General features: G+C 39.0%; 2 protein-coding genes across 3 annotated transcripts in view; both read left to right on the forward strand.

The window, feature by feature from the left end:
• The window catches only part of anos1b (anosmin 1b), a 50,489-nt gene extending 35,068 nt beyond the window's left edge, over positions 1–15,421 (forward strand). For both annotated transcript variants that reach the window (XM_058639478.1, XM_058639477.1), the window contains exons 7-15: positions 1,669–1,762; positions 2,180–2,414; positions 6,872–7,010; positions 8,415–8,648; positions 9,813–9,907; positions 12,059–12,221; positions 12,579–12,811; positions 13,992–14,135; positions 14,244–15,421. In XM_058639478.1, the coding sequence (XP_058495461.1) occupies positions 1,669–1,762; positions 2,180–2,414; positions 6,872–7,010; positions 8,415–8,648; positions 9,813–9,907; positions 12,059–12,221; positions 12,579–12,811; positions 13,992–14,132 (1,334 nt within the window). In that variant the 3' untranslated portion in view covers positions 14,133–14,135; positions 14,244–15,421. The remainder of the gene's footprint in view (positions 1–1,668; positions 1,763–2,179; positions 2,415–6,871; positions 7,011–8,414; positions 8,649–9,812; positions 9,908–12,058; positions 12,222–12,578; positions 12,812–13,991; positions 14,136–14,243) is intronic.
• An 838-nt stretch (positions 15,422–16,259) lies between these two features.
• On the forward strand, positions 16,260–26,109 carry senp5 (SUMO specific peptidase 5). Its single transcript, XM_058639056.1, has 10 exons — positions 16,260–16,374; positions 18,006–19,694; positions 20,298–20,403; positions 21,193–21,340; positions 22,865–22,912; positions 23,032–23,109; positions 23,412–23,549; positions 24,006–24,089; positions 24,411–24,461; positions 24,679–26,109. The coding sequence occupies exons 2-10, from the start codon at positions 18,257–18,259 to the stop codon at positions 24,787–24,789; spliced, it is 2,202 nt and encodes a 733-aa protein (XP_058495039.1). The 5' UTR covers positions 16,260–16,374; positions 18,006–18,256; the 3' UTR covers positions 24,790–26,109.
• The last annotated feature ends 1,242 nt before the right edge of the window (positions 26,110–27,351 follow it).

Consider the following 27,351-nt stretch of genomic DNA (forward strand, 5'->3'; position numbering starts at 1 on the left):
CCGTGGGAGGCCCGCCATGGGGGATGTAGTTTTAATCAGATACATTTAGTCGTTTTAATCAAATACAGGATTGGGATTTCAGAGTCTTAATGTGATACAGAGCCCCAGCGCTAGAAGAGCCCTGACCTCAGGATTTCATTTTGGAGGCAAACGGTGACTAGTGGTGGTCGCCTTTGGTATTTGTTGTGGTAGCTACTGAACAGGGAGGCTCCAGGCTTCTCCAGTATCACTCACCTTTGATGCCGGAAATCTAATTGGCTTTGTAGACTCGAATGAGACCAAGAGGAAATTAGTCTTTTCCCTCCCATATTGGCGTCTTGACTCTGCTCTGCTGCAGCAGATTAAACGTGGAGTTATTAGACAATGCAGTCAAGCTGGCGAACGGCCACTGCTCAGTTGGATTCACCAACCCCACAACAGTCGCTCGCCAATAGATATAGTTGAATGATTTGTTGTTTCGACATCCAAATCATAATTTAAGAGTTGAAGCGTGTGACTGTTGATTTTACCAGCAGCTTAAACGTACGTGGCAAGCAAATTCACTCAGCTAAACCTTCACTGTGCTGTGGAAGACACAGGACTCTACATCATGTTGTGTGCCGTGTCTTTTTGGAAGCCAATGACAACAGTGTGCACCTTGTTGTGGAAATTTGTGGCTTCTCGTGCACATGCACCGAGTTTGGTTTGGAATGTGTTGTGAATGCTGCGTGCAATAGTTACACGTCTTGCACTGAAACATTTATACATGCTGTGTTTTCCACAGAGTTTCACGGGCTTTTTTATCAAGTTAAATGAACATGATAGTGTTGTTGTTCAACTTTGTTTTCTACATCTAATGTAATATCTAACAATGTGATAAATTAGCATATGAATGTAGAACGTAAACTAAACCAGAAGTTGAGAAATGTGCTAAGAAAGTGGCAAGGAATGACTTGGAGGAACCAAGTTAGTGTTTTATTTTCTAAAATGAATGTTAGATCAAATTAAAGCTGCAGTCCTGTAACATTACATGGACTTACTTTTACAAAAGTGGTGATGTTGTATGTCTTTATCTTTGTATGATCTATATATTATCTGGCCATTTTGGTACTGGGGGTAGGGCTAAACAATTAAGCGAAATGCTATTGAAATCACAATATTTCTTTAGTTTAGTGTGTCAAAATCTCATTTTAGATGAATTATTGTCTTGATTTGTACATGTCTTATTCTACAGACTGAAGAGAACTCTCACAATTTCTCACAGATCTGCACAAATACCACACAGAAATCATCGAGGGCAAATGAGAGCAAATGTAAAAATTACCCTTTACTCTGATATCACAATCGCAATGCCTGTCAAAATAATCACAATTAGATACCTACTTAAAATTGATCAGCCCTCCCAGAGGGTGTCTGGTCTGGACTTGTTTGAACTGAGACTTCACCCCATTCACGCAACAAGCTTCTGTCGGCCTCTGGTGGTCATATTGGCAAGTGAGGAAACACAAACAGACAGACAGACACACAGAGCCAATAAAAACAATACTACACTCTCACTCCGTGGGGTGAATTAATGAGAATGTGTCCTTATCATGATGGTAGCAGTGTTACTGATGATTATTTCTCTCTAACTACATCTCTCTCTCTCTCTCTCTCTCTCTCTCCCTCTCTCTCCCTCTCTCTTTACAGATCCTTCACCTCCAGAACCTCCAGTCAACATTCGAGTGAGCAACCAGTCTTTAGATTGGATGAGTTCACTACCAGGGGCCCAGTTCACAGAGAGGTAACTTGAGTAATGAAAGAGGATTGATATTCTTCTGTCTTTTCAGCGCTGCACACTGTCTGAAGTCTTAAATTGTGGTCAGGTGGATACAGAGACCTGGCTCTGCACTTTACGTCATATTTTGTAGCGCCTTTTCTGTGTGCGTATGCTGTTCAACAAAGGTCATATTAAGTTCAGACTTGGATGAGAAAAGATTTAATAGCAGAGATGAGGACCTAAATTGTAGCTTAAGTTCAGCGTGATGATATAAAATGTCTGTGGCTTTACTGTGTGCATATATAAAGTAAATGGAAGATTGTAAACAGGTATTATGTCTATTTTACTGCTTCCTCAGTGGAGATAGTTTTCTTTTCACTTTATTATCGTTCATTTAGTTTGTGATGTCATTTTGTTTGACTTCCTGTTTTCCGTCTTCAGGACAAAAGGAAGCGGGGTCACGGTGGCGGTCTTGTTACGCTGGGAGCCCCCCACAGAGGGAGACCTGCCGGTCCACAACTACAGAGTCACCTGGATGTCTCGGCATACGCACACAGCCCATAAACACGCTCATGCACTGCATGGACACACGCATTCAGTCAACAACAACATGCACACACACCCTCGCACAGCGGAACAAGGGAAGAAGGAGAGCAACAGCAGAGTGACTCACGGGGTAAGGGAATTTTTATTTTGTTTACATTTATCCTAAATAAAACAACATACAAATGAACAACACTGACTGTGGAGGCACACAGTCTTTCCAAACGCTGTCTTCAGCATATGTTGATCTCAGAATGTATTTAGAATGTGTGACTATGTTCAAATGTTATTCTTAGAGCTGAATTTCAAATGAATAAATTCCCCATTTCTACCCAGCAATCTACATGCAGCAAACCATAATGACAACGTGAGATGTTAGTTTAGATTATTCACATTAGCTTCTCCTCGTGTTTGAAAAGGCGTGAGAAGAAGTTTAAAACTTGTTTAATGAAATGTGAATTAATTGATCCACACAGCTTCCTGTTGACATCTTTCTATACTATTTCGTCACATAATTCATACTTACTGTATATATACACACATATACACTCAGTGTTGGGCAGTAGCGGCGTTACTAGTAGCGGCGTTACTAGCATAAATACATTTCTCAGTAGCGTGGTGGTAGCGTCGCCATTGCTGTTTTCTAGTAAGGTCGCTACAATTAGCGGCGTTAGTAGCATAACTATATTTCTCAGTAGCGTGGTGGTAGCATCGCCGTTTTCTGAATCAAATAGCTTTTCAGTAGCTTAGCTCTTTTACTGCGGTAGTAGTAAGTAGTAAGTACTGCGGTAGCGGCCACACAAGCTACATTTTTACAAACATCTCTGTAGCTCAGCACAGCTGAGCTTTTCTACCACAGTCTGAAATAAAAGGATCAGTCAATGACGCCATACACGCCATACACACACACGCACACACACAAACAAACATAGATGAACATACACACACTCTCAACACCTGCTTTTTGTTACCATGTGGAGCACATTTTGTTTGGTTTTTGTGTTCTGGTTTTGGAGCAGTGAGAGCATAGCTTGTTGTTTAATAAACAACTGAATGTAACATTTTTGCCTGCTTATCCGTCTGATAAGTTTTATTGATCACTGAGATAGTTTTGACTTGGAATGAAGTTGTTCCAATGTATAAAAAAAGGAAATAGCTTTGATGTAGTTAAACTACTTTTGCAATGTTGCTGTAGCTTAGCTTGCTACATTTCTCTGGTGGGTAGCTTTGGTGTAGTGAAGCTTAATTTAATGTAGATTAACTGGTAGCTTAGCTCACTACATTTTCCAAGTAGCTTGCCCAACACTGTATACACTCCTGCACATATACAAATTCTTTAAAGAGAACAGGTGCATCCTTTTTTCTTTGCTTATGTCTACGTCAAAATTAACCAATTGTTTTGGTAAATGGTCTGTATTTATACATCGATTTTCTAGTCTTGATGACCACTCAAAGCTGCTTTACACTACAGTTTTGCCATTCACCCTTGTTATCACTCATCTTTCGTACCCATTCACATGCTGCTGGCACAGCCATCAGTAGCAACGTGGGTTTAAGTGTCTTGCCCGGTATCGACATGTAGACTTGTAGAAGCACCAAACACAACAACAAATAGGATATTCATCATATCTCAGGTAAAAGTCTAATGTGTTCTCAAGGCTTACACTGAACCAGTTTACCCCAACAAAAGACTCTCTCTGCCATTTATACAAAAAACTAAAGTGTAAACATAACTAAAAATAAAAAAAAACTTTTGTATTACAGTGTCAGTCTGTGTCAGGGCTAAAATTCAAATGAATCTGTATAAAAATGTGAGTTAATAGCAGACACATGCACACGTAAACACCACAGCTCTGAAGCTGCACCTGAGAAATGTTTACTGGTCCTGTAAACACATGAGCGTCATACACACACACACACACACACACACACACACACACGTGCACATCCATTATTAGTCAGCTACTGTAGTGCAAGCGGAGCAACCTGGAATACTAATTTAATGATATCCTATCATCTTTGTGTATGTTTGAGCTTCACTGTTGCGTATGTAAACAAGAAGTAGCGCACGGCAACAGCTGGGACTCACATTTCCCCACCGACCCTTTTTTACATTCATGCTTAATATTAGACATTAAATAATGGCTTTGTGTCTCGCTGAACCACCTGCGTCCAATAAAAATTCCTATAAATGTGAATTCGATGGAGACACAGAAAAACTAGCCAGATGTTTCAATTAAGGATGTGGATCTATATAATGAGCAGCAACGAGGTGATAAAAAAACCTGGTCTAGCTGTTCTGTGTAATTGTTTAACTTATACATAAAAGTGACACGCCAATTAAACGTTTAGAGTTAATTTATGTTTTGTGGATGTGGTTTTATAATAAGACATGCTGATATATTTACCTGAATCGCTTTTTTACATGTGTAGTATTTTAAAATCTGTTTTTTTGGCTCATAGTCGCTCATGAAAATTGCAGTTTCTGGCGTTTGTTCCTCTGTGCTGAGGGCTTTCACAGAGGTCCTCGTGGGTCTGAAAATGTAATATCGCCCTCGGGCCGACGCTCCCATTATCTTCATGGGACATAACTTTGTTAGAGTGCTATGACAACATGATGGTCTGCCTTTACAACGCTGGAATAACATGGTAACTAAGCCCTTTAGATGGACTGACAACGGAGGGGACGGAGCATGTGCATCTCGAGTTAAAGCATCTGGTGGTCTCCAGTCAGTAAGGGTTTCCAGTATGGATGAAGAGTAGCTATTTGTTACGTCCAGCACAAATGCGTACGAGCATGAGAGCGATCGCGGCTAAACTCTACAAACAGATTTCTTGATGTACTCATTAAATTACATTTAATGCACCAATAACAGGGGGAAACCTTGATTATAGGTGTGACGATGATGATGATCACAATGCGGCTTAGTCCGTCATAATCACAGTAAACAACCCAAACAGACATTACTACCCCCCCCCCCCCCCCCAAGTACCGTAAACAGGCCACATGATAAATGATAGAAAAACTCAGGTCTTTGCTCGGGATCCTTCGTCTTGAGATTCGCTTAACTTTGAAGTGAAGTTCATTTAAAGAAAATGAAAAAGAAACATAAACACTTTGGGGTTTTAAAGGTTTTAATGTAAGCACACTCGTATGGGGCCTGGCTATCTTAAAAGTAGTAATGGTGATCCCAGACTGAGACTGGTGGAGCCATTTATCTGTAGTGTGGTCCTCTGTTCTGCTTGGCTGGGAGGCCTGGAATTTAAATGAGGCCCCCTAACTAGTATTTCCTACTCACAGCTGCATCCACGCACACACACAGAGACAGCGGCATCACAACAGGTAGGTCGGCAGGAACCAGAATCGCATACAAAACAGCCTTCCATATCACACAAGGCATTGATATTTTACGACGCTCCATTATTAAGTTACTCTCCATGAGCACATGGTGTATTCCCTCGATGTGTATAAAGTGCACTGTATATCCTGTCAATCAGGGGTTTATGCAGCACTGGTGGGATTTAGCATAAAACCTGAAGTATCACAGGAAATTGGAGGAAGTATAAGTAAAAAAAAAAACAACTCTCTGCTGATTCAGTGCTTTTAAATATACATCAGCTTTTACATATAATGTCCACTGACGTTATTTGCCAAAATAGAAATCTATGTCTCACACACACACACACATGCATGCAGCTGTACGGGGCCATATGTTTTGTCTATCTTCAGAGTAATGGAAATACTTCAATCCCATTTTGGAGGGCAGGTCACTAAGAAACTGCTTTTAACTTAAGGCTTTTGTCTCATTCCGTCCTAAGTATATGCACACACACACACACACACGCACACAGGCTTGTTATCATGCAAGCATCTCTCTGTTGTGACTAACTGGAGTCCACTCAGACAGACAGGACTGACTGTCTAAGAGCTTGTTAGTGAGCTGTCCGTCAAACAGCAGGCTAATGTAGAACAGCTCTGCACTGTCAGTCAAACAGTGGGGCGCCCGTAACACTGATGACGATGATGATGATGAAAGTATTGAAATGATGAATAATAGCATTTTACGTCTTCTGTTTGCTGTTAAAATTGTGTAAAGACGGTAGTTCATCTTTTACGTAACTTCTATGACTTAGCCCACAATAACAACATAACAGTGGATAACATCGTCAGTGATTCTGGTCATGTTTTAAATTCTGAACATGAATTATTGCCGTCAAACCACAGACTCAGTGTCTCACGATCTAATAGGAACAGACTTTTGTGCATCATTCAAGGTTAAATGCACGGTGAAAGTATTTCCGTGTGTGTGCGTCATTGTTCTGTGTGGTTAATTAAAAACGTGTCATGTTGTATTGTGTAATTAATTGCATTTATGTTCTGTTATATCAAATGAAGCCATGATGGCAAAAGATGTGAGAACGTGTTAGACATTTGTCTAACAATAAAAATGATTTATTGAAGCTTCAATATGAACTTGATTGCGGCCGAAAAACTTCACAAGAGCAAACCCGAGAAGTAGCCAAGGACGCGAGGCTAAGAAAACGTTGATTTCTATAATCTATGTTCTGGTTCTTTTTGATATGTTACAGGCGCAGTGTGAGCTGTGGCTGCAGGGTCTGTTGCCTGCTACTTCCTACTTTCTGTCTGTCCAGACTGTAGCCTTCTGGAGCCAGAAGAGGCTCAAGAGTCCCCGAGCTCAGTTTATGTTCACAACAATAAGTCATGCAGGTAAAACAAAGCATCTTCCTGATCAAGGCTCCATGGTGTGTCTTTATATCATGGTGTTTATTTTTAATGCATTTCACAAAACAGTTTTATAGCATATTTCTGTGGACATATGATCGATTGTATGTTACCGTTTTTTTTTTGGGTCTGTCTGGAGTTAATGTCTTTTCATGAATAATCTTTACAGTGGTTTGCGAAGACAGTTTAACATAAAATGCACTTTTATTCAACCACTGCAGTTCATTTTAAAGAGTGGTTTTGAGTTTTTGAAGATTGCATACTATGAATCCAGTGTTTTGTTTTCATGCCTACTTAATCACAATATAAAACTTTTTTAATAAAACCATGTTTTTGGAGTGAAAAGTGAACCCAAAAACACCCTAAACTTAAGAATAGGATGAGGAGGTACTATATTGTAATGGAAAACCAACTAAACCATGTAGTGGAAAAGTGGCTATTGTCACTGCAGTATTCAACACTATGGGATGTTACGTTTTCCTCATCGTGTGCTGCAGCTCTAGATTTCAGTAGAGTCTGCAGCTGCCGTTTCTGAACAGAGCCATACATTACTGACTTAATGATTTTTCTGTTACTTTGGGGCTGCTGTGTCAGCGTATTCTATCTACCTACAGCTGCAATGCTTAAAAACACTGACACACACACACACACACGCTGTGGAAAAAGATGCTAATGTTCGTCCAGGCAACAGAGGTATTTATAGGTGACCTGTCGGTCAGGCCAGCAGAGGAATAATAGACGCAGCTGCAGCTCAATTATCAACCACATACCAACTATTTAGTATTGGAACATTTTGTCGTTTATAATTTAGCCGCATTAATATCTGACACAATTTGACACAGTCCATGTTTTGGGTTGGCCTCACTTCTCTTAGTGCTAATGAGGGTCAGCTCGGCCTGATAAAAGCAATGACTGTTTCTGAGTGAATAAATTAATGAGAGAGGGAGCGAGAGAGAGAGAGAGAGAGAGAGCTACCAGCTGCAGCTTTCCGCAGCACTTTACGTGATATTCTTGGAACAATATAGTTTTTATGTGAGATAAGAGGTTTTTACGTGTCCAGTCACTCATGTTACAGTAAGTTTACAGTAAGTTTTATAGTAGTGGAGCAACACACAAACAAATACACACACACACATACACACTGTTGAAATGTATATGTTGCTCATGAACTATGTTTTTTGTGATTTTTATTAAGCAAAAGAACATTTGGGTTCTGTTGCAACTCTGGTTTTATGAAGGAGAATGAGCTTTTGACATTAAAATGTTTTTATTTGTGTGCCCTCTGTCAGCTTGGATTGGCCCCCCGCGACCCTCATGTGGCGGATAAAGTGGTAGACGATAGATGTTTATTGTTACTTTAATGACTCAACTCTTCTGCTTCCCCCATAGGCGAAGACTTCTCCAATGAGCTCCCGTCTTCGTCGTCTTCATCCTCGTCGTCCCTCCCTTCATCGCCTTCCCTGTCGTCCTCCTCCCCTGCTTCCTCTGACCTCCCTCTCTCCCCCTCTAATCCTCGACCTGAACCTCCCCCGAACCCCGATAACCTGCGCCTTGAGGTAGCGGCCCCTCATTACCATGACAACCAGCTGCAGGTCAAGGTGTTCTGGAAGTGGCTGTACCATGGTGAGTTGATTTGGAAACAAGAAAAAAAAACTTGCCTACTGTAGTATGTAGTTGTGAATAAGATAGTGAATAATCATACATTATCTCTTTCTTTGTAAAGCATCCTGTCCATAAACTAAACCTTTGTACTAACTTACTTACTTACTTACTTACTGTAACCTTTGAATCCTTATAGCTTTAATTTAACTATTCAAATTTAAACAAATGTCTGTTAGATTCAAACCATTGTAAAAATTAGTTCACACAAAATCCTCATTAAGCCTTTCAGCTCCACACTCCTCCCTCTGTGTTTCTCAGTATAGCAGCGTTTAAATCTCCCGTTGCCCGGCAACATCTCTGCACTGCACACAGGAAGTGACTTGTTTTATGTCAAGACAGACAGACGCAACAGCAACATTGCACTTGTAAAGCAAAACGGCTATAAACAGGTTGGAGTAGTACAGAAATTGTACAAAATGTACAGCAAATAAACATTTATTTGGAGCACTCACTCATGCAAAAAAAAAAATACTGTTGCATACAGTAAAACCGTTAAAATTAAGAAAAATACAGTGATATACATTTTTGGTCACTCTGCCCAGCTCTAGGTTGGAGTATGTGCCCACTCAGAGTTTCAGAAGTGAATTTTATCGCTCAAAAATCCGGCCCGTTCATCAATTTGACAGGAAAAATGCCTCTTTTCCCCGCCCCCCCATCACCTAAAGTTACACACTTTAGTATATAAATATCTTCACATTATTTACCAAAGCAGTGTTATCACCTTATAAGATGATGAATAATATGTCAAAATTAAATCATAAATGAAAGTCGAGCACAGGTTTGGTTTTCTAGTATCTATACTTTTATGGTAACAAAGCAAACAAATGTACTGTATGTAAAAGGAGAAGTAACCTACTTAGAATCATTACCTGGATCTGCAGCTGCCCTCAACGATACATACAGTAGCTGTGCGTGTCCTGCTCAGTACCAAACGCCAGACACTGTTAAACACTATTTATCATTTAGCCGTTAAAGAGACACGTTTATGTGTCGTCACACAGGTTTATTGTCTACAGTCTGGTTCTGCTACTGAGAGAAAACCTGATATCTCAGGTTCACCAGGAGCAGAAATTGAATGGAAAAGGTGAAAAAATGTGAAATTGTGTCTGTTTTTGCGATAAACAGGCAGACAGAGACATCCTGGTCCATACATCTTGCGGTGGCATCCACATACGTGCAGCGCTAATGTCACAGGCACCGAGAGAACAACAACTGTGCAGGTATAACTATCCCGTCTGAATTTTATGTGTCTCTGTGTTTGTGCAAACCGTGCATGGGTGTCATGTTTCTATGTCGTTGTTGTGCCTTTTTCGAGTGTGTAGTCGTGGAGATCCATTTTCATTACCATAACTCAGATCAGTCTGGAATGTTCCCGTCCCGCCGTCTGCGTGTCATTCTGTCTCGCTGCCAAATTCCCTGTCTAACATCACATTTACAGTATCATAACCCTGTCAAATACCTGGCTACACTATCCTACATTTCTGTTGCTGTGTGTGTCGGGTTCATTTTCAAGTTATGGCTTGTGTAATTTTTACCAGCCGTGTGAATCATGCCTGTTGTAAAGGTAGAGGTAGAGTACTTTGGCATGTGTCTGTCTGTCTGTCTGTGAAACCATCACAACCGTACGAGAGCGGGTTTACAAAACATTACAGGTGTCTCGTTGACGTCCAAATAAAGGTCCAGTTGTGAGATGGGTGTGGGCCATCCATACAAGGAGTGCTGCACAAAGTTGTTATTCCGATACTATCTCAGCCGCAGTAGCAGGGTTTTCTGTTACTCCACATAGATAAAAATGGGATTTTTAACTACAGAGGACAAAACCCACAACTGGCTTTCTAGCACATGATCAAACTGTCCATAGCATGAGTTGATCAGGTAGCTTTTCTCATGGTTTTGGATGTCAGTGTTGATGTTCCAGTTGCAGGTTGCTCACTATTCTTAAAGGAATACTTCACCGATTTGCATTTAGCTTTGTATTACTAGAATAGAGGTAGTATTTTTGAAAAATTGTGCTACTCAACCTCAGTTCGCAAGTGTCACTGGTGGGCACGTAACAAAAAAAGAATGAAGATATTTCTCGACTCACAGGAAACAGGTTGGGAAGCACAATTTTTCCAAAATACTATTCTAGTAATACAAAGCTAAATGCTAATCGGTGAAGTATTCCTTTAACAACTAAATGCATTTCAGTGCACAATATCTATATCTATCACACAAACTGCCCAGGTTAATAAAAAGGTAAAAGATCTTTGTGGTTTGTCATCCTGGACAAAGGAGAGAGTTTCAAGAGAAGGAAACTGACAAATATTTGGACAAGATAGTCAGACCATTATACAAACTAACGATTATTTTCATAATCGATTCATCTGTCGATTAAGTAATCGTTTGGTCCGTAAAATGTCATAAAATGTTGAAATATATTGATCAGTGTTTGTCAAACCTGGAAATGACGATGTGATTCAACCAAAATGGTTCAGTTTGAAGGATTTCTTTGTGGAGCAAAGAAACCAGATAATATTCACATTTAAGAAGCTGAAAAATCACAGAAACTGGTTTTGATTCTTTAGAAAACACTCAAACCAAATAATCGATTATCAAGACCATTATTACCAGTTTTCTCAATCTCTTATGACGTGTCATGGTCATTTTTATCATCTTTACTATAATACACTTCTTTAGTGCTGAAACAATCACTCAGTTATTAATCGATGACTAAATTAATAATCAACTATTTTGAGTGTTTTTTCAATAATCAAAACATTGATTTCTCATTTCTCCACTTCTTAAATGTGAATATGTTTTGGTTTCTTTGCTTCATATAAACAAAGAAATCATTAAAACAAAACAAGCCATTTGAGAACATCATCATTTCCAGGTTTGGTGAACACGAACAACATTTTCCAGACCAAACGATTCCTCGATTAATCAAGAAAATAATTGAAAGTGTAATCGATTATTATAACTAATCGTAAGTTGCAGCCTTACATTTCTTATATATACTGTAATATAGCACCATTAAATGTCTTTCCTAAAACTGCTGATCATTTCAAACAGGATACAAGTGAATTTGTGAGTGAGACAAGCATTTTAAAAGAAGAACATGTGCTGTGTGGAGAAGAAAATCTGTAACAGACCCAGTAGATCACAGTGTGATAAGCATGCATTTGAATTTTGCGATTTCCCTGAAGCTCAGCTGGGGTTTTTTGTCCAAGTTGTAGGCGTACAAAACTGTAAATACGGCTTCAAAGTAGTTGTGTTTATTAAAAATATGCAGCAAACAAAGCTGCTCATATAAACAAAAACAGCTCACACTGCAGCGTCTCCGCGAAGACTTTCTTAACCCGTGACTTGACTTGAGTTTCTCTCTCCAGGGCACGCATCACACCATCACAGGCCTGTTGTTTGCCTGTAAGTACCGGGTCGCCGTGGCAATTAAGGCTGACCCAGGGTCAGAGGCTGTTGCCTGGGTTACAACCCCAACTTGCTCTTCCATCAGGGTCAGAGGAGGCAGAGCTTTGCCCTGCAACACCGAGGGTACGAGTAACTAAACACAGATGGAAAGGCAGTGTTTCATTGACCTTCACTGATCTGCTGACCCACATAATCATTTTTAAAAATAATGTGTTTGTTAAACTGCCTCCTGCAACACGTGTTGTCTTGTTTGAGTGTGAAAACTAAGTCAGACACACTATAACACCACATATCATGACAATATTCCACCAAATTGTGGTGTTTTTTGCTTAAATGCATTTAAAATAAATGTCATCATGATAAAACTATTTAATTGGCTTCTTAATTTAAGACATTTTTGCATGGAAAAGGAAAAAAATGCTCAAGGAGGGGTGTTCTGTGAAGAGTAAATGAAACGTGTTGCCTTTTGTTTTGTGTCAGAGCGCCTCCTGGCAGGCAGAAAGGTGGTACTGCGTCCAGAGCGGCTCACTGCTGACTTCCAACAAGTCAACGGCACCTTGCTCACTACATTTCGCTGGAGGATGTCCCAGCATGCACTGAACCCGGCGGCAGTGGAGGGGTTCCAGTTCTCCTGGACACTTCAGTCAGGGGTTACCACGGCAACAGAGAGGCGGGAAGACACACGGATTTCCCAGACACAGACGATTGCACCGGTGAGGCAGAAAAAAAACAAAACAGTCACAGTATTGATTTTGAATGTATTGTGTTAGTTACAGGAAGTAGAAACACCTTAGAAATATTATAGCCTGTGTGTGTGTGTGTCTTTAGTAGGCTTGTTTGTGAGTCTGGTCCTCACTTTTTGGGGATTAAAACCTGGTTTTAAGGTTAGGGTTTGTTTTATTTGTGAAGGTTAAGGCTAATGTAAAGGTCTCGGGAATGCATTATGTCTATGAGTGTCCACACAAATAGTTCAAAACCAGTATATGTGTGCGTGTGTACATACTTGTATTTATATCTTTGTGAGGTCCACAAAACATACAAACCTACCTTTCTAAAAACATCAATAAGACAAAACAATAAAACAACAGGACGACACGGTAAAGAGAAAATGGAACAGTGAAAGTTTGAGCTACTCTGAACAGGTGAGTGAGTTTTGAGTCTGGATTTGAAGAGGGGAAGAGTTCCAGATGTCTGGTGGGAGTGAATTCCACAGATTTGTGAGGACATTTTGACCTTGGGTCTTCAGGGTTAAGACCTGGTTTTAGGGTTAGAATTGAGCGCAGGTTAAGGTTATTGTAAGGGGTTAGGAAATGCATTATGTCTATGATGTGTCCTCACTAAAATATAAAACCAGGTGTGTTTGTGTGTGTGTGTGTCCACTTTCTCGAGGGGAGTCAACAATTCTTTTAAAATACTCAAGCACCAAATGTATTAAAGAAATTAAATTTAAACAATACACAGTTTCCTCTTATCTGAATCTATCAGATAATAGCCTCACAACTACTTATTTTTCGCTTCATGAGCGGCTTTGACCAATCACAGGGCCGCTCAGAGAGAGTGCGAGTGCTCGTATCGGCTGTTCCACTACACCTACTCTGCAGACAGAATCCTACACTGTAAAGAAACCTAGAAACAAACAATGAAAGAGTCTGCAGCAAAGATAGCCTCAGGTCGTCTGTGCTCATCTGATAACAGCAGCTTAGCACAGAAAACTGTGATCCAAATATCAACAGCAGTCGTGTCTGCTGCAGCTTTCATTTGCTTAAATTTTCCGTATCAAGCTGCTTTAGAAGACGCTTAAATGTAACAGGATTTTTAATCTGTACACAAATCATACAGTGACACTGTGTCTGTCCTAGAATGTGCAAACTGACCTGATTTCTTTGTCCACAGTCTCAGCGGTCAGTGACCGTACGCGGCCTTCAGGGAAACAGTGTCTATCAGCTGCAGCTCCAGGTGCTAACAGCAGGGGGCAGCAGTGGCGCGGCAGTCTCCAAGACCGTTCACACTCCAGCTATCAACGCCACACTTTGATGGGTACTTTTTACTTTTTTTTAGGATCCATTAAATCCCCCTATTTTCTGTCATGATGATGATGTGTGAAAATGTCAGTGTCACTGAATCTTGGAAAATCGTCTCTTGCAGGATTCAAACGCCGCCACCACCAGCAGCTGCTGCAGCACTGTCATCGTCCCCGACATCCACTTCAGTCTGGATTTCATTCAAGTGCAAACAACTTCAAAAATGAGTTCCTCTGTGTGACGTGGATTCTCACATGAAAGTTTCTCGTTCACTTTTAATCACAGCCGAAAAAGGGCTGAACGATTTTGAATAAGTATAATAATTGTGATTATTTTGACAGGGATTGCGATATGATTCGTGATATCAGAGGGAATGGTACATTTTAACACATCATTATTCTTATTTTCATTCATTACTGTGTGATATTTGTGCAGATCTGTGAGAAACAACGACGTTCTCTTCAGTCTGTAGAATAAGACGTGTATAGATCAAAACAGTAATTAGTCTAAAGTGATATTTTGACTCACACGTTTTGGCTTTAACAAATTATTTTGCCTCCTGCAATTGGGATTCTAGCCCTGATTCATTGTTCAGTCCTACAGTCAGTAACACAGATTTCAAATTACTGTCATTACTCTTTCAACGAAAGGTGTGAAAAATGGGATCTTTTCAAATTTTGCTACATGTTTTTCACCTGTGCAAGTACTGACAGTTTTAATAGTTAACATTAAACCCATATTTCCACTGTTTTCTTCAAGTGGAAACTCATCATCGCGAGACTTGACACTCAGCTGCGTCTTTACAAATAAAGTCTCATCACCCCCGGTGTCAAATAAATGTATTATGCCTGTCGTGTATGTTCATGATCAAGTAGAGAATAAAATATAGCACTGACCTTATGTACAAATATAAATGTATAGCTATAGACTGTGTTTGTTTTAATGCATTATCTCTGAAGCTAGTGGGTCTGACTCGTGCAGAAATCTTCTAAGTAAGTAAGCAAATATTTTTGATATTTTTGTTCATTTATATGTTTTTTTTAATGTGTGTGAATTTTACATTTTGTGCAGCATTTCATTTTACCCCGACACGCTGTTCACCGATTTCACCAAGCAGTCATTAATGTTGTCATATCTGTGGTACAGTAGGTTTCTTTCTCATCAAGCCATATTCTCTCTTCTCTATGTAACTTTTTAACTGTTGATAATTTTGTACTTAATTCCTTTACTTCTTTTTTTGTCTGTTAGTTTTATTTATTGTTTTCTAATCTTAGATTTTTATAATTAAAGATTATCAGGACACCCTGGTGTGTTGTGTCAGTGATCATAACCACTTTGCGTCACGATAGCTTGGATTATATCAGGATTTATTTATTAATTTACATTCCTTTACTTACATTAATTAACAGAAAATAAATGGACGTTCCCAGCTTAGTTGGCAAGTAGTAGATTCAACTTCTCTGTCATGATATATTGATCTGAATATAGATTAGATTTTTTTTTTTACTTTAAGTGTTAACGGGACGACTAAATGTCATGATTTATGATGAATACAGTGGGGGTGGTGCAATTGATCTTTTTATTTTAAAGAGGTTTTAAAAAGTTATTTGTGTATTTGTAGTTCAATTTCCAGTCAGTCTATTGTAAAAATGGATTTTTATTTGTTTGTTTATTATTTGTATTATATTCATTTATGCCCTAAATGTACTAGTTACCTTCAGAGTCAGGTTTAACATTTAAAATATTTAATATCAACCACTATAACATAATGCATTTTTAATATACAATTAAGCAGTATATGAAAGTGGCATCACCTTTATCAGTTAATTCACTAGTATTATTATTATTATTTTGTTTATATATACACACACACACAATTGATCAGAAAAGCTAAATTGATGATTTTTCACTATCTAACAAAAACAAAATAATGCTCATCGATGTAGAAACACAGAAAAGTAAACTTTTTCTGCTGTCGATTCTCTTCATTTCATAGTTTTGTTTAATTTTTGTTGGCCATTGTACGGAGGAAGCACTCGCTGTAACTTCAGAGTGACACCAGAGGGCGCAGTAAAGCAAGAACACGGATACAAGCTGCCGTTTCACCCCAGAAGAAGAAGACGACTGGACTTCGGGATTGTGGCGGAGAGAGCCGAAGGTGTGTTTTTCGCTGTGTGACGCAATCAATGCGCGACAATAGCTCGATTTGTGTTTTCTTCAAATCGTGGTCGGATGAGTATTATTTCATTGATAAGGTACTGTGTTTGCCGGTTGTTGTTGAAACGTTTTGCTGGGGTTTTAGTTTTTCCTCAAAATCACCGCAGACACTGTGTTGCGGCGGCTTCTTTGTCTGCGGGCGCCTTTAACTTCCTACTAAAATGGAGGAAATGTGTGCAGTCGCTGCTTTGTGTTATCGCCTGTTTTGCAGCAGTTAGCTCCCTCGGCTAGCTGCAGGGGGTTCAATAACTTGTGAAAAGTTTTGTGAAATTACGTATTAGATGTGGTCAAGTTACCCGTCGGTGCATACAATCAATAAATAATTACTTGAGCCGCCAGAGTCGCAGTGGCAGAGAAGCGTAGCTATCGCACCTTTCATTTAACACACAGCATCAACGTTTTGATTTCAGGAAAAACCGCGGTTCCTTTGATCAATATTGTAATGACTGATTTGTCTACGTACAGGGGTGAACACATGAAGCTTAGACATTGCTGTGCTGTGCTGCTAAACAAAGCTACATATCGAAATAACGCAATACGTTGTAAGAAGGGCTGAACTATTTTGAATAATGTTCTAATTGCGACTATTTGGGCTGAAATTGCGAATACGGTATGATTCGCGATATTAGAGGGAATGGTACTTCTAACAATTAAAATCACTGTGTGTCCAAATCTGTGCAAAACAAAGATGTTTTCTTCTGTGTGTAGAATATAATGTGTAGGTTCGGACAGTACTTAATCTAAAATGGTATTTTGGCTCTTATTAATATTACGCCTCTTGCGATTTGAAAATTGCAATAAGCCGTATTGTGTTTTTGTTGAAATTTTGATTAATTGTTCAGCCCCATTAGTAATCCTAAAAGATCAGAGAAAGTTAGCCACATAGTCAATTGTTTAAAAAAAAGTAACTGCTTTATGTAAATGTGTTGCCAAACCCCCATCTAACCCTGACTCTTTTGTGTTGCTACCCAAGACTCACACAGCCAATTAATCATTATTCTGCACAAACATTACTCTAAAAAACTATATATGTAATTTGTAGAAAAAGACAAGAACAACTGTCTAATCAGTGTCTCCAAAATCTTCTTTTATGGGGACACACTCTTTAAAGATAACAAGCACATGTGTGCATAATATAACATATATTACTATTTCATTTTCAATTCAATTTTAAACTAGCATTTTTCAGGAGATATGTTTTATAAACAAGTCATGATATACTGGGGGAAAAATCAGCACATTTATTTGGAGACTGACACTCTGGGAAAGACTGACCTAAGGTTAATTTTGTTTTATTTGCAATGGAGTGTGCATGTTTGTATAGTTGTTTAATTGTTTCCTTGGTGTCACATGTTTAGACTATGTCTATTTAAACAAACAAGAGGATTGTGTTGTTCTGTACAGGTCTTAGATGTTAGTTTGTACACCTGAAATCTCACCTGTATGTAAGAAATTGTATTATTAATTTCTGACACGATTGAGTAAACACAATTGGGTCATCGTAAACAACTTAGGACTGTAGTCAGCTGTGTTTCTTCAATGATTGTTGATTCCGAACTGCTAAGGAACTTGTGAACCATCCACAATTTAACTGTTAAAATAAATTGTCAGATTGACAGGAAACAATTTACAATTATTTTACTAATTCCGTTTCTGTCACTCTAATTAGGATAACATGCCACAGAGGAAAAACAGACGACAACAACCTGCATGTTAGTGTGCTTTCGTCAATAACCTCTTTGGTGGGAAAGTTTTCAACAACCTAATTTCTGCCCAGAGAGAGACGTGTCTGGATTCAAACAAATCAAGGAACTAACAATCTATTGACACTTACAAATTTAGAAGACCCAAGGACAGGAGAGAACAGGAGTGTGGAGAGGGGTTATTGGGGATGGGGTTAGAGAGCCAAAGGAGGACGTCATGGTTCACAGCGGCTCTGCTTCCCCAATGACAACACCTTCAGAATCACCTCATTTAACTGTTCCTGCTACAGCACCTCTTCTGGTGCCTCCATATGGAGATTCCACTGTTCAGGACCAAATCCAGCCCCCTGCCAAACTCTTCAGCGTAGACCTTACTGCTAACTCAGATGAAACTCAGTCCTCCTCTCCATCTCCTGCTGTTGCTGAACCCCCTGATGTAGCAAAAACACTTAAAGCTAACTCAAACCCAACATCATCTCAGGACTCTCCACAGACACCAACCCCTGCTCAGGGCCACATCAATGGCCGTACATCAGGCAGGAAGAGGACTCCAAAGGCCTGTGACTGCTGTGGACCCAACAGTAAAGGTCATAATGTCAAAACTTTGAGCAAAGGGAGGGGGAAAGGGAAGGGGTCTTTTCAGGATCTCGGGGACACCCCAAAACGAAAAGCAAGCCAGCTGACACATATAAGTAACACTGCTCTGACCAAAAAGAAGGTACAGGAAACAGAAGATGAAAGTAAAACACAAAAAACGGTGCCAAAAGAGACTATGGTAGTGGCTGATACTCTGCCACACACAAATGCTCCCCTACCTGTCACATCCTTGCAAGATGTGTCAAAAACGAACTGTGCAGCTCCAGAGAAAGAAGCTTTACAGAAAAAGGAGGACACGTTGATAAAGGGGTTAGTGATTCCTAGTGATGGAGGAAAAGTAGGTGGAGGTACGAGAGGTCTGGAGATAAGAGTATTAGGAAATACAGGCAGGGGTGCTTCTGTAGTGAGAGGGAGGGGGATAATGGGAGCTAAGTTTGCATCAAATATGAAAGTGGACATTGGAATTAAGAAGTGGAGTGAAGGTGTTTTTGTCATTGGATCAAAGATGAACTTTCCCGCTCCATCAGTGGTGGTGCAGAGTCGGGACAAGAGCAAAGTGGCAGAGCTGGAGCGTGGATTGCAAACTAACTCCAGCATGGTTACATCTTCCTTTGGAAATGGAGAGACAGTGAATCTGTCTGACTCTGAACCTGAAGGGGAGGATAATGTTGACAACATAATCATGAGTGAACAGGGAAATGGTCCGCTATCTTTCACAGACCCTGCGATAAAGTCAGGAACACCCCAGGATCATGACTCTGACATGCAGGTGGATCAGAAACCTGACCATTGTTCTTTAGTTGTGACTCTGTCCAATGGAATTACCACCACACCAACAGACCACAGCCACGGATCCACACCTATGGAAGTGGAACTTGGCCCCATAACAGTGACTAGTACTCCGCATCATTGGGCATTAAGAGACCACAAGCTGTACTGTCGAGCAGGAACCTGGGCAAATAAGGCAGTGGAAGAAATGGCGGATAAGCTGGAAGCAGGGACGGATGGACAGATGCAGAATGAAGACAGGCTGACGCAGCTCATTGATATGGTCCATGGTAAGATGCATGTTTAGATCACACACTGTCTCAACATTTATCCCCATCATCAGTTAAAATGCAGCACAGGAATTTATCTCATGTCTCAACACGGTAATATTAGAGTTTATTCTGTCAAAAACATCCTCAAACCATGGAGCATCATCTATGACACAGACTTTGTTGTATCTTCATGGTCAGAAATGCACAGCTTATGTAGGAAAAATCCAACTACTCAATATTTTTCACATTTTCTGAACACACCCCCATTATTTAATATTATAGATTGTCATAATACTGTGCCTGAATATCAACAGATAGCAATTGAATTTAAGATCAACCCACATTCTTACATATCTCCATCCTCTACACACTTTTAATCAATCAGTGAATTGGGATTTTTTAAATTTTGTAATTAAAGAGACCATGCCAGCGACCGTCATGTGGACGATAAAGAGGTAGAAGATGAATTCATTCATTAATTTAATGGACAATATTAACAACCAAGACATAAGACATTTTTTTAATTTGGGATTTAAATCAAACCTGTTCATTTTTACGACCACATTGTCACTGATTTGACTGTGTGGATAATGTGGTATGTTGTAATGGTTTATGTTATAGACTTTCTGGAGGCCTTCTATTTGAAGTATGGCAGTTTCATTCCTCTCACTGAGACGGATGTTGTGGAACACTTGAAGAAGAACAGCAACTCTGATTTCAGCAAATGGTTTGTGCACACACACACACACACACACACACACACACACACACACACACACACACACACACACACTAGCCTGAACTCTGTATCAATGTGGAATTAAGTATTTGAACTCTTTAAACAAGAACAGTACCTATTTTTTCTTGTTGTACTCGTTAAATTAAAATAATTAAAGTATATATATATATATATACAGTATATATGTATATATACATATACAGGACATGTGTATACATATATATATATGTATACATATATATATATATATATATATATATATATATATATATATATACACATATACACATGTCCTGTTTTAAAAGGAGTTCATTATTAACTTTGATGTCCTTTTAAAAACCTATTTTGAGCCTTTTTATTATTCTTCATGGCTTTATGACGTAAGTCAAAGTACACTGGTCAGCCACGGCAAAAGTTTGCTGATTTGTTTGATTTGCTCACTGTTTTCTGAAGTTTGTATTTCAGCAGTCAGTTGTCACGTTCATCCAGTGTGTGCAAAAACCACAGCCCAAATCTTTTGCATATAGAATAGAAGCTTCCGCCAGAATGAAATGTACCATGTGCTGTGTGTATTGGTGCGTCCGTCAACTGAAAGGACAAATGTGGATTGCAGTTTTCAGATTATTCTAATTTCGCCATAAAAACAACTGCTATTTTTCTCAAATTCTATTTTTACCCCCTGAACTTTTAGCATCTTTGTTCATATTTGTCAAAATTATTCAATTGTCCTTGGAGATGTGAAATACACACTTTTTTTTTTATATATATTTGTTTCAGGGGTCTGAACATTAAAGGAGAGATGACTCGATACAAGTCGGGGTTGGCCTCTGCTCCTATTGCAGGCTTCATGGTGATGCATAACAAACACACCCTGAGTTTAGAGGACCTCGGCACACTAGAGGAACAGAATTGGCTGAATGACCAGGTAAAGAAGGAAGACGAGTTTCTTGTTACTGTGTTGTTTTCCCCTTAATGAAATCCTAGACACATTGAGTAGTGAGAATTCTACCATTGTATGCGTTTCAAACACACCACTAAGGCTTCTTTAATAAATCATTAAAGATTATTTCAACACAAGTTGCGACATAAATGAGTTGAGGTAAAAAGGGGTCATTCTGTGTTGGAATTTTGGCATTTGTCTCCTCATTTGTTGCAACAGTTGAATGCATGCAATGCAGGGTATATGGTTGGGAATATCCTTGTCACGTAATGTATGCGGGTGACTTAGCTCCTGTAGTGCTGGTGTGCAACAATATCAGATTATATCGTCTCATTATGGGAACGTATCACACATTTTGGAACTTTGACATCAATTGTAATGCTAATAATAAGAGTAATGTCATGGTCAGCAGAAGTAGAGGAGACAGAAAATAAATAGTTATTGTCTGCTGCTGTATATATTCTTGTAAATGATTTAGATGATAGCAACATGAACAGACAGTGTCGTAAGTACATGTATGCACGAGCTAATGATGCTTGCTCATAAATCTTGCATGTGTTCTGTCAATGTGAAGGTAGACTTATTTAAAGCCCTCTCTATCCCTTTTATGTACTGCCTATTTGTGGTGTTCTTCTAGAGTAAGATACGTAACGTACAGAGACTTAAAGGTACAGTGTGTTGAGCGAAGTAGAGCTGAATCTCCCTCACCTCACGCTTTCCTTTCAAACATGTAGGAGAACCAAGGATAGCCCTCCAGTTATCACTAAAACTCAAAAGGTGTTTGTCTATTTAAAACTTGGTGAAGTAGTAGAAATGACCCACTCTTTAAAGTAAATGGAAAGGGCTCGTTCTGTGGCTATGAAAACATACATTCAGGTTATTGTACACTCGAAAAAAAGCAAAAACATCCGTATAATCATTTTATTTTCCCTTTCTGTAGTGCCTCTCAAATCTTAGTGTTGGAATACAGGCCATAATTCTGATAAGAAATGACGATTGTTAGATAAATGTGTAAATAATTGTCAGAGTTAAAAAGTGTCGTCAGTTCAAACAGCCTTCAAGCAAGAAGAGGTCACAAGTCTCTTTCTCAATATTTATCACTGTCATGGGAGCTGTCAGTGACTCGTGGTCAAGATAAGTGTGTGTGTGTGTGCACACGCGTGTGTGTAACATCTACAGAGTGACCCAGTACCAGGTGCATGAAGGAAAACATCTATTGATACTACTACAATCTCTTACTATGAGTCAAACAAGGTTAAATGAGAACACAACAACATTTATAAACAAATATCTTTAACGTCCACATTTATCGTTTTACATGCAGGACGACAGCTTCAGAAAATAGTATTATTCAGGTCTGGAACCGGCCTGAGTTTAGCTTGATCACGTTTATAAAATATGGACACCTGCATGTTTAAAAGTCGGATCCAACACAAAGCAAAATAATATTACATTTGTTGTTTTTAGTGATGCTGAAAAAACGTATTGAATCTCCTTGTGTCTGTTCAGATCATCAACATGTATGGTGAACTCATTATGGAAACCACACAACACAAGGTGACTGTTTCTGAAATATCAAAAAAACACACTCTTTCAACGAGTCTGCGATTATATATTTTTGACACATTCTTTAAAAAAAAATTCAGTTCATAAATCAATCAAATCTTGTCTGTCAGGTTCATTTTTTCAACAGCTTTTTCCATAAGCAGCTGGTTGCCAAGGGTTATGAGGGTGTGAAGAGATGGACGAAAAAGGTATGTTTTTTTCATTTGTACAGTAACAGTCATGGCTAAGATTAATGGCTTTATGGCAGTCATGCACTAAATTCAGTGTGTTTACTATATGAAATAAAAATATGACGTGTGAAGTATTTTGATTCCTTTTTAAACCACTATTCCCAAACCTGACTTTACAGGAGAAAGATGTCAAAATGTATATATAGTTAAGCAGATATATTTTCTGTTTTAAATATATCTAAACAAAAACATGACACTTCTTCTGAATACGTGTTATTCCTCACTGTTTTGTGACACCTGCATCATTGTCTTTCGTGTAGGTCGACCTGTTCTCCAAGTGGCTGTTGCTGATTCCCATTCATTTAGAAATCCACTGGTCCCTCGTCACGGTCACCATGGCAACCAAAACAATCAGTTACTACGACAGCCAAGGCATCGTCTTCAGACACACCACAGATGTGAGTGCCCCCGTGCATGTAACTGTGATTGAGTTACAGATCATAGGAGATGATTTTTAAAAGAACAAACCAGATGACGATCAAACCAGTTTTCCTTCTCTCTACCACACATTAACCTGCTGCACAAACGAACAAGGAAGTAATGCATGATGCAGAACAACAGTTGGCTAATATAATACATATTTAAAATGAGTGTATACACAATGATTCCCAAATAAGAGCAAACCATCAAGCTGTGTGTTTACTGCATTTTATCCAAAACTTTCGTATTATCTTCATAAACCACAAATTTGATGTCAAACTATAACCTTTCTTCACTGCCATCTCTTGCTGTTCAACATTGTTTAAAAATGTTTAAAGTAATTAACACATCTTTCAAGTGCTTGGCACCATTTTTATTGTATCTTAAATGTCTCTCTCTCTCTCTTTCTCTTTCTCTTTCTTTCTCTCTCTCAGAACATTATGAAGTACCTTCAGTCTGAAGCCAGAGAAAAGGAACTGACAGCTTTTCAAAAAGGCTGGAAAATTACTATCATCAAGGTAAACTTCAGCCCTGATTATAATTGTCACCGTGGGCCCCAAAAGTACAGTTAGTGCTCGTTAAATGCACAAACCGGGAGACTCTTTCTGGTTGCTAATAATCAAGTGTAGATTTTGCAGTACAGTGTAAGTTAAAATAACTACATTGTCCAAATATCTTATTTATGTGCAGGACATGGATTTATCCAGCTTATATGAAAGCAACGCATGTTTTTGCTGCATTCCCTGGTCGTTTGTTGCATGTACAGTAAATCCACACGTAGAAACACTGCTGTGCAGATTTCACTGACATCTTTTGACTGTGACCCGTTGACTCCACAGGGAATTCCTCAGCAGAAAAACGACAGCGACTGTGGAGTTTTTGTCCTCGAGGTGAGACGTTATTTTTTTTATTCCATTTCCTGGTATAGTCACTATTCCTTTTTGCTTCATTTTCGTCTTATCTGTGTCCTCTGAGGTTATTAGACAAGGTTGTTATTTCTTAGTCTCCTGAGGGGCTAAAGACATAAAAGAAAAGCTTGTGTCTAGACAAGTTCAGTCACTGTGCTCGTGTATTTCTGCATTTCACCGCCTTGTCTCTCCGTCTCAGTACTGCCGTCGCCTGTCAGTGAAGCAGCCTCTGCTGTTCAGTCAGGACGACATGCCTCGCATCCGCAAGAGAATCTACAAGGAGCTGTGCGACTGGCGCCTCAACGACTGAACGACCAAATTACACCCGTGTTTGCTTTTGTTTTTTTTTGTTTTTTTTACTGCTGCCTAATTATATTAGACCTTATGTCCAAGTGTGTCTGATGGTCACAACCTGTTACACAACATGGCTAATCCGTTTTTCCAGGGAGCCCCAACCTTCATGTACCTTGTGAGTAACGGCAGTGAAGCTTAGCCTCCTGGGACTTTTTCTGACAGAAAACAGAACTACTGACGTGGCCCAAACAACTACTGATTGCCCCGCCCCTCAAAACACACACAAAAACAAACAAATGCTGGACCAGCAAACTTCAGGTTGCTTTTGCATTCTTTACTAACCCTCCCCAAGAGGATTTCAACCAAATGGCCGAGCAGCCATCTTTGTGAACACGAGTGGTTCTGACTTTGACTCACGATGCAGGCGTTGAACCAGCCTGGACCAATGGGATGGATGTTCTCTCCCAGATAGAGTGGCCTTATCTCTACTGAGGGCCATTTTAAACTGAGCGACCTTTTAGCTGTTGATGTTTATGTGGGACTTTGTCGCAGTATCATGCTTTACGAGTACTTCGCTAGGACGTGTGATTCCGTGGACCAACTGTTCACCTTAAACTTGAACGTTTTGGAGTTGGTTTGTGAATTCCTCTTGGACTACAGACATTTGCACAGTCAAAAGGCCCATCTGTTGTAGAGTATCTAGAATATCAGCTGAATGTACTGATCACGTTTTCTTCCTAACTGTCTCGCAGGTCGCTGACATAGCACCTCAGAGGCTCATGGCATTTGACCATGGCTTCAAACAGGGATATTATTTTCCACGGTAGTTTTTGTTCATCAGGTATTTTGACGTCTGCTTAAAATTCCACACCTTTTTCTTTTTCTCTTTGTAGGTTTTGCACAAGCATTTTCTTCATTCGTCATTACCGCTAACTGTTATTGTTCACTGATATTTTAACTTTTAACATCAAAGAGCTTGAGTTGAAAACAGTTTCCTGTGCTGGTTAATACATTTCTTAACTGTACAGTTGGCTGCTGACATTATGTTCTTGATTTGAGGCATTAAGCAGCTTTATTTTGTCACTGCTTCACGACTGCGGTAACACAGAGAGAAATAAAGTGGACCTCAATTGTTTTTTTTGGTTGATTTAATCTTCTGTCCAACTTGGGTTTTGTTGTTATATTCACTTATATAAAGATTTACAGATTGTATTGTACTTTTACTGTCTACTATTACTGTACATACTTGCTATGACTAAAACCACAGCTGTTTCTGGACTGTTTTTATTGTTATTAAAAGGCAGATACTGTTGGGAGACTGCAAGGATGTGTTGCATATTTTCTCGTCATTTGTTCAGTATTCATTATGTTTATGTTTGCACTAGTATCGTATATTTATTGAGCCTTGTCCTGAATTAGAGATCTTTTAAGCAGTAATAATGTGAACATTAGTTTTCCTGAAATCTTTGAAACAATTACTCGATAAATTGGTTTGAGTGTTTTTTTGAATTAAAACAAGTTTCTCCGATTTTCTTCTTCTTAAATGTGAATATTTACATTTTATGGACTAAACGATTAATCGATTATGAAAAGAATCGTGAGTTGCAGTCCTAGAATGTTTCAAATTAAATGTTTACTTTTCCCGTTCTGGTGCATGATAGCTACACTGATGTCAGGAAACTTCAACTTAAGTCATATCAGTTCATGTCCCATCATGTTTGTAGTTTCTATACTTTTAAAAAGTGCTTTCATTTGTTCATTGTAGGCAGCATTACTTCATAATTACCACAAGAGGGGGCCATCTATATCCATATTCCTTCTTTTTCCCCCTCTCGAAGTTCATAAACATAGGAGCTGGTGTTGGCACAGGTGCTTGGACTGTTTATTTCAGTGTAATCATGTCTTCAGAAAGAATCCACGGCATCTTTTTTTCTTTCACAGAACTTTTTTTCTCTGAATACCTGAAAATGACTTACACATCACCAGTTCCCTTTAAAAAGTTGATAAATCTATGCTTATTTACAGGCACATAAAATATGTGAGTAATAGCTGTACTGAAATTAACCCGTTCAACGCCGCATGTAATGAAGGTTTGCACAAGCGCACTTTCTATTACCATAATTACGCTACGGTTTGTGCTATCGGAAAAAATTCCAACGGTTTCTGAAAGGTTAAAGTTGCACGTCAAAGTCAACATGTGGTTATTACGGTAATTTTGCTCAGCATATTAAAACAGCATATTAGTCGCCACAGAGGAGAGAGTTGGAAACATTCCAGAACATGGTTTCCATTTTTTGGCCTGTTTTTGGCCTTTGAGATAGACTCAAACAAATGTTATTATAAATATGTTTTATACTGTTCAAATTTCAAATTCAACACACAAAATCTGGTGTTCATGTACAACTACAGTGTTTTTCTTCATTTCAAATTGTTAATACACTACTTTAACATGCAGTAAATTGCCCTTTTGTGGTTAAAATAAGCAAAAGAAAAGTTGTTAAAGGGTTAACACTGATTTAAGTTCCCCTGCAACATAGCACTTTGAAATGGTCTGACCAGCATGCACATTAATGTCATG

This window comes from Solea solea, chromosome 9 (genome assembly GCF_958295425.1).
Source record: "Solea solea chromosome 9, fSolSol10.1, whole genome shotgun sequence".
Classification (NCBI taxonomy): Eukaryota; Metazoa; Chordata; class Actinopteri; order Pleuronectiformes; family Soleidae; genus Solea; species Solea solea.

What these genes read in the sequence shown, in the direction of transcription:
- senp5 (XM_058639056.1), top strand. Translation starts at nt 18,257, where the DNA reads ATGGTTCACAGCGGCTCTGCTTCCCCAATGACAACACCTTCAGAATCA. An exon ending in AACTCTGATTTCAGCAAATG is followed by an intron (nt 20,404 to 21,192) that starts GTTTGTGCACAC and finishes TATTTGTTTCAG; the next exon opens with GGGTCTGAACATTAAAGGAG. An exon ending in TGGAAACCACACAACACAAG is followed by an intron (nt 22,913 to 23,031) that starts GTGACTGTTTCT and finishes CTTGTCTGTCAG; the next exon opens with GTTCATTTTTTCAACAGCTT.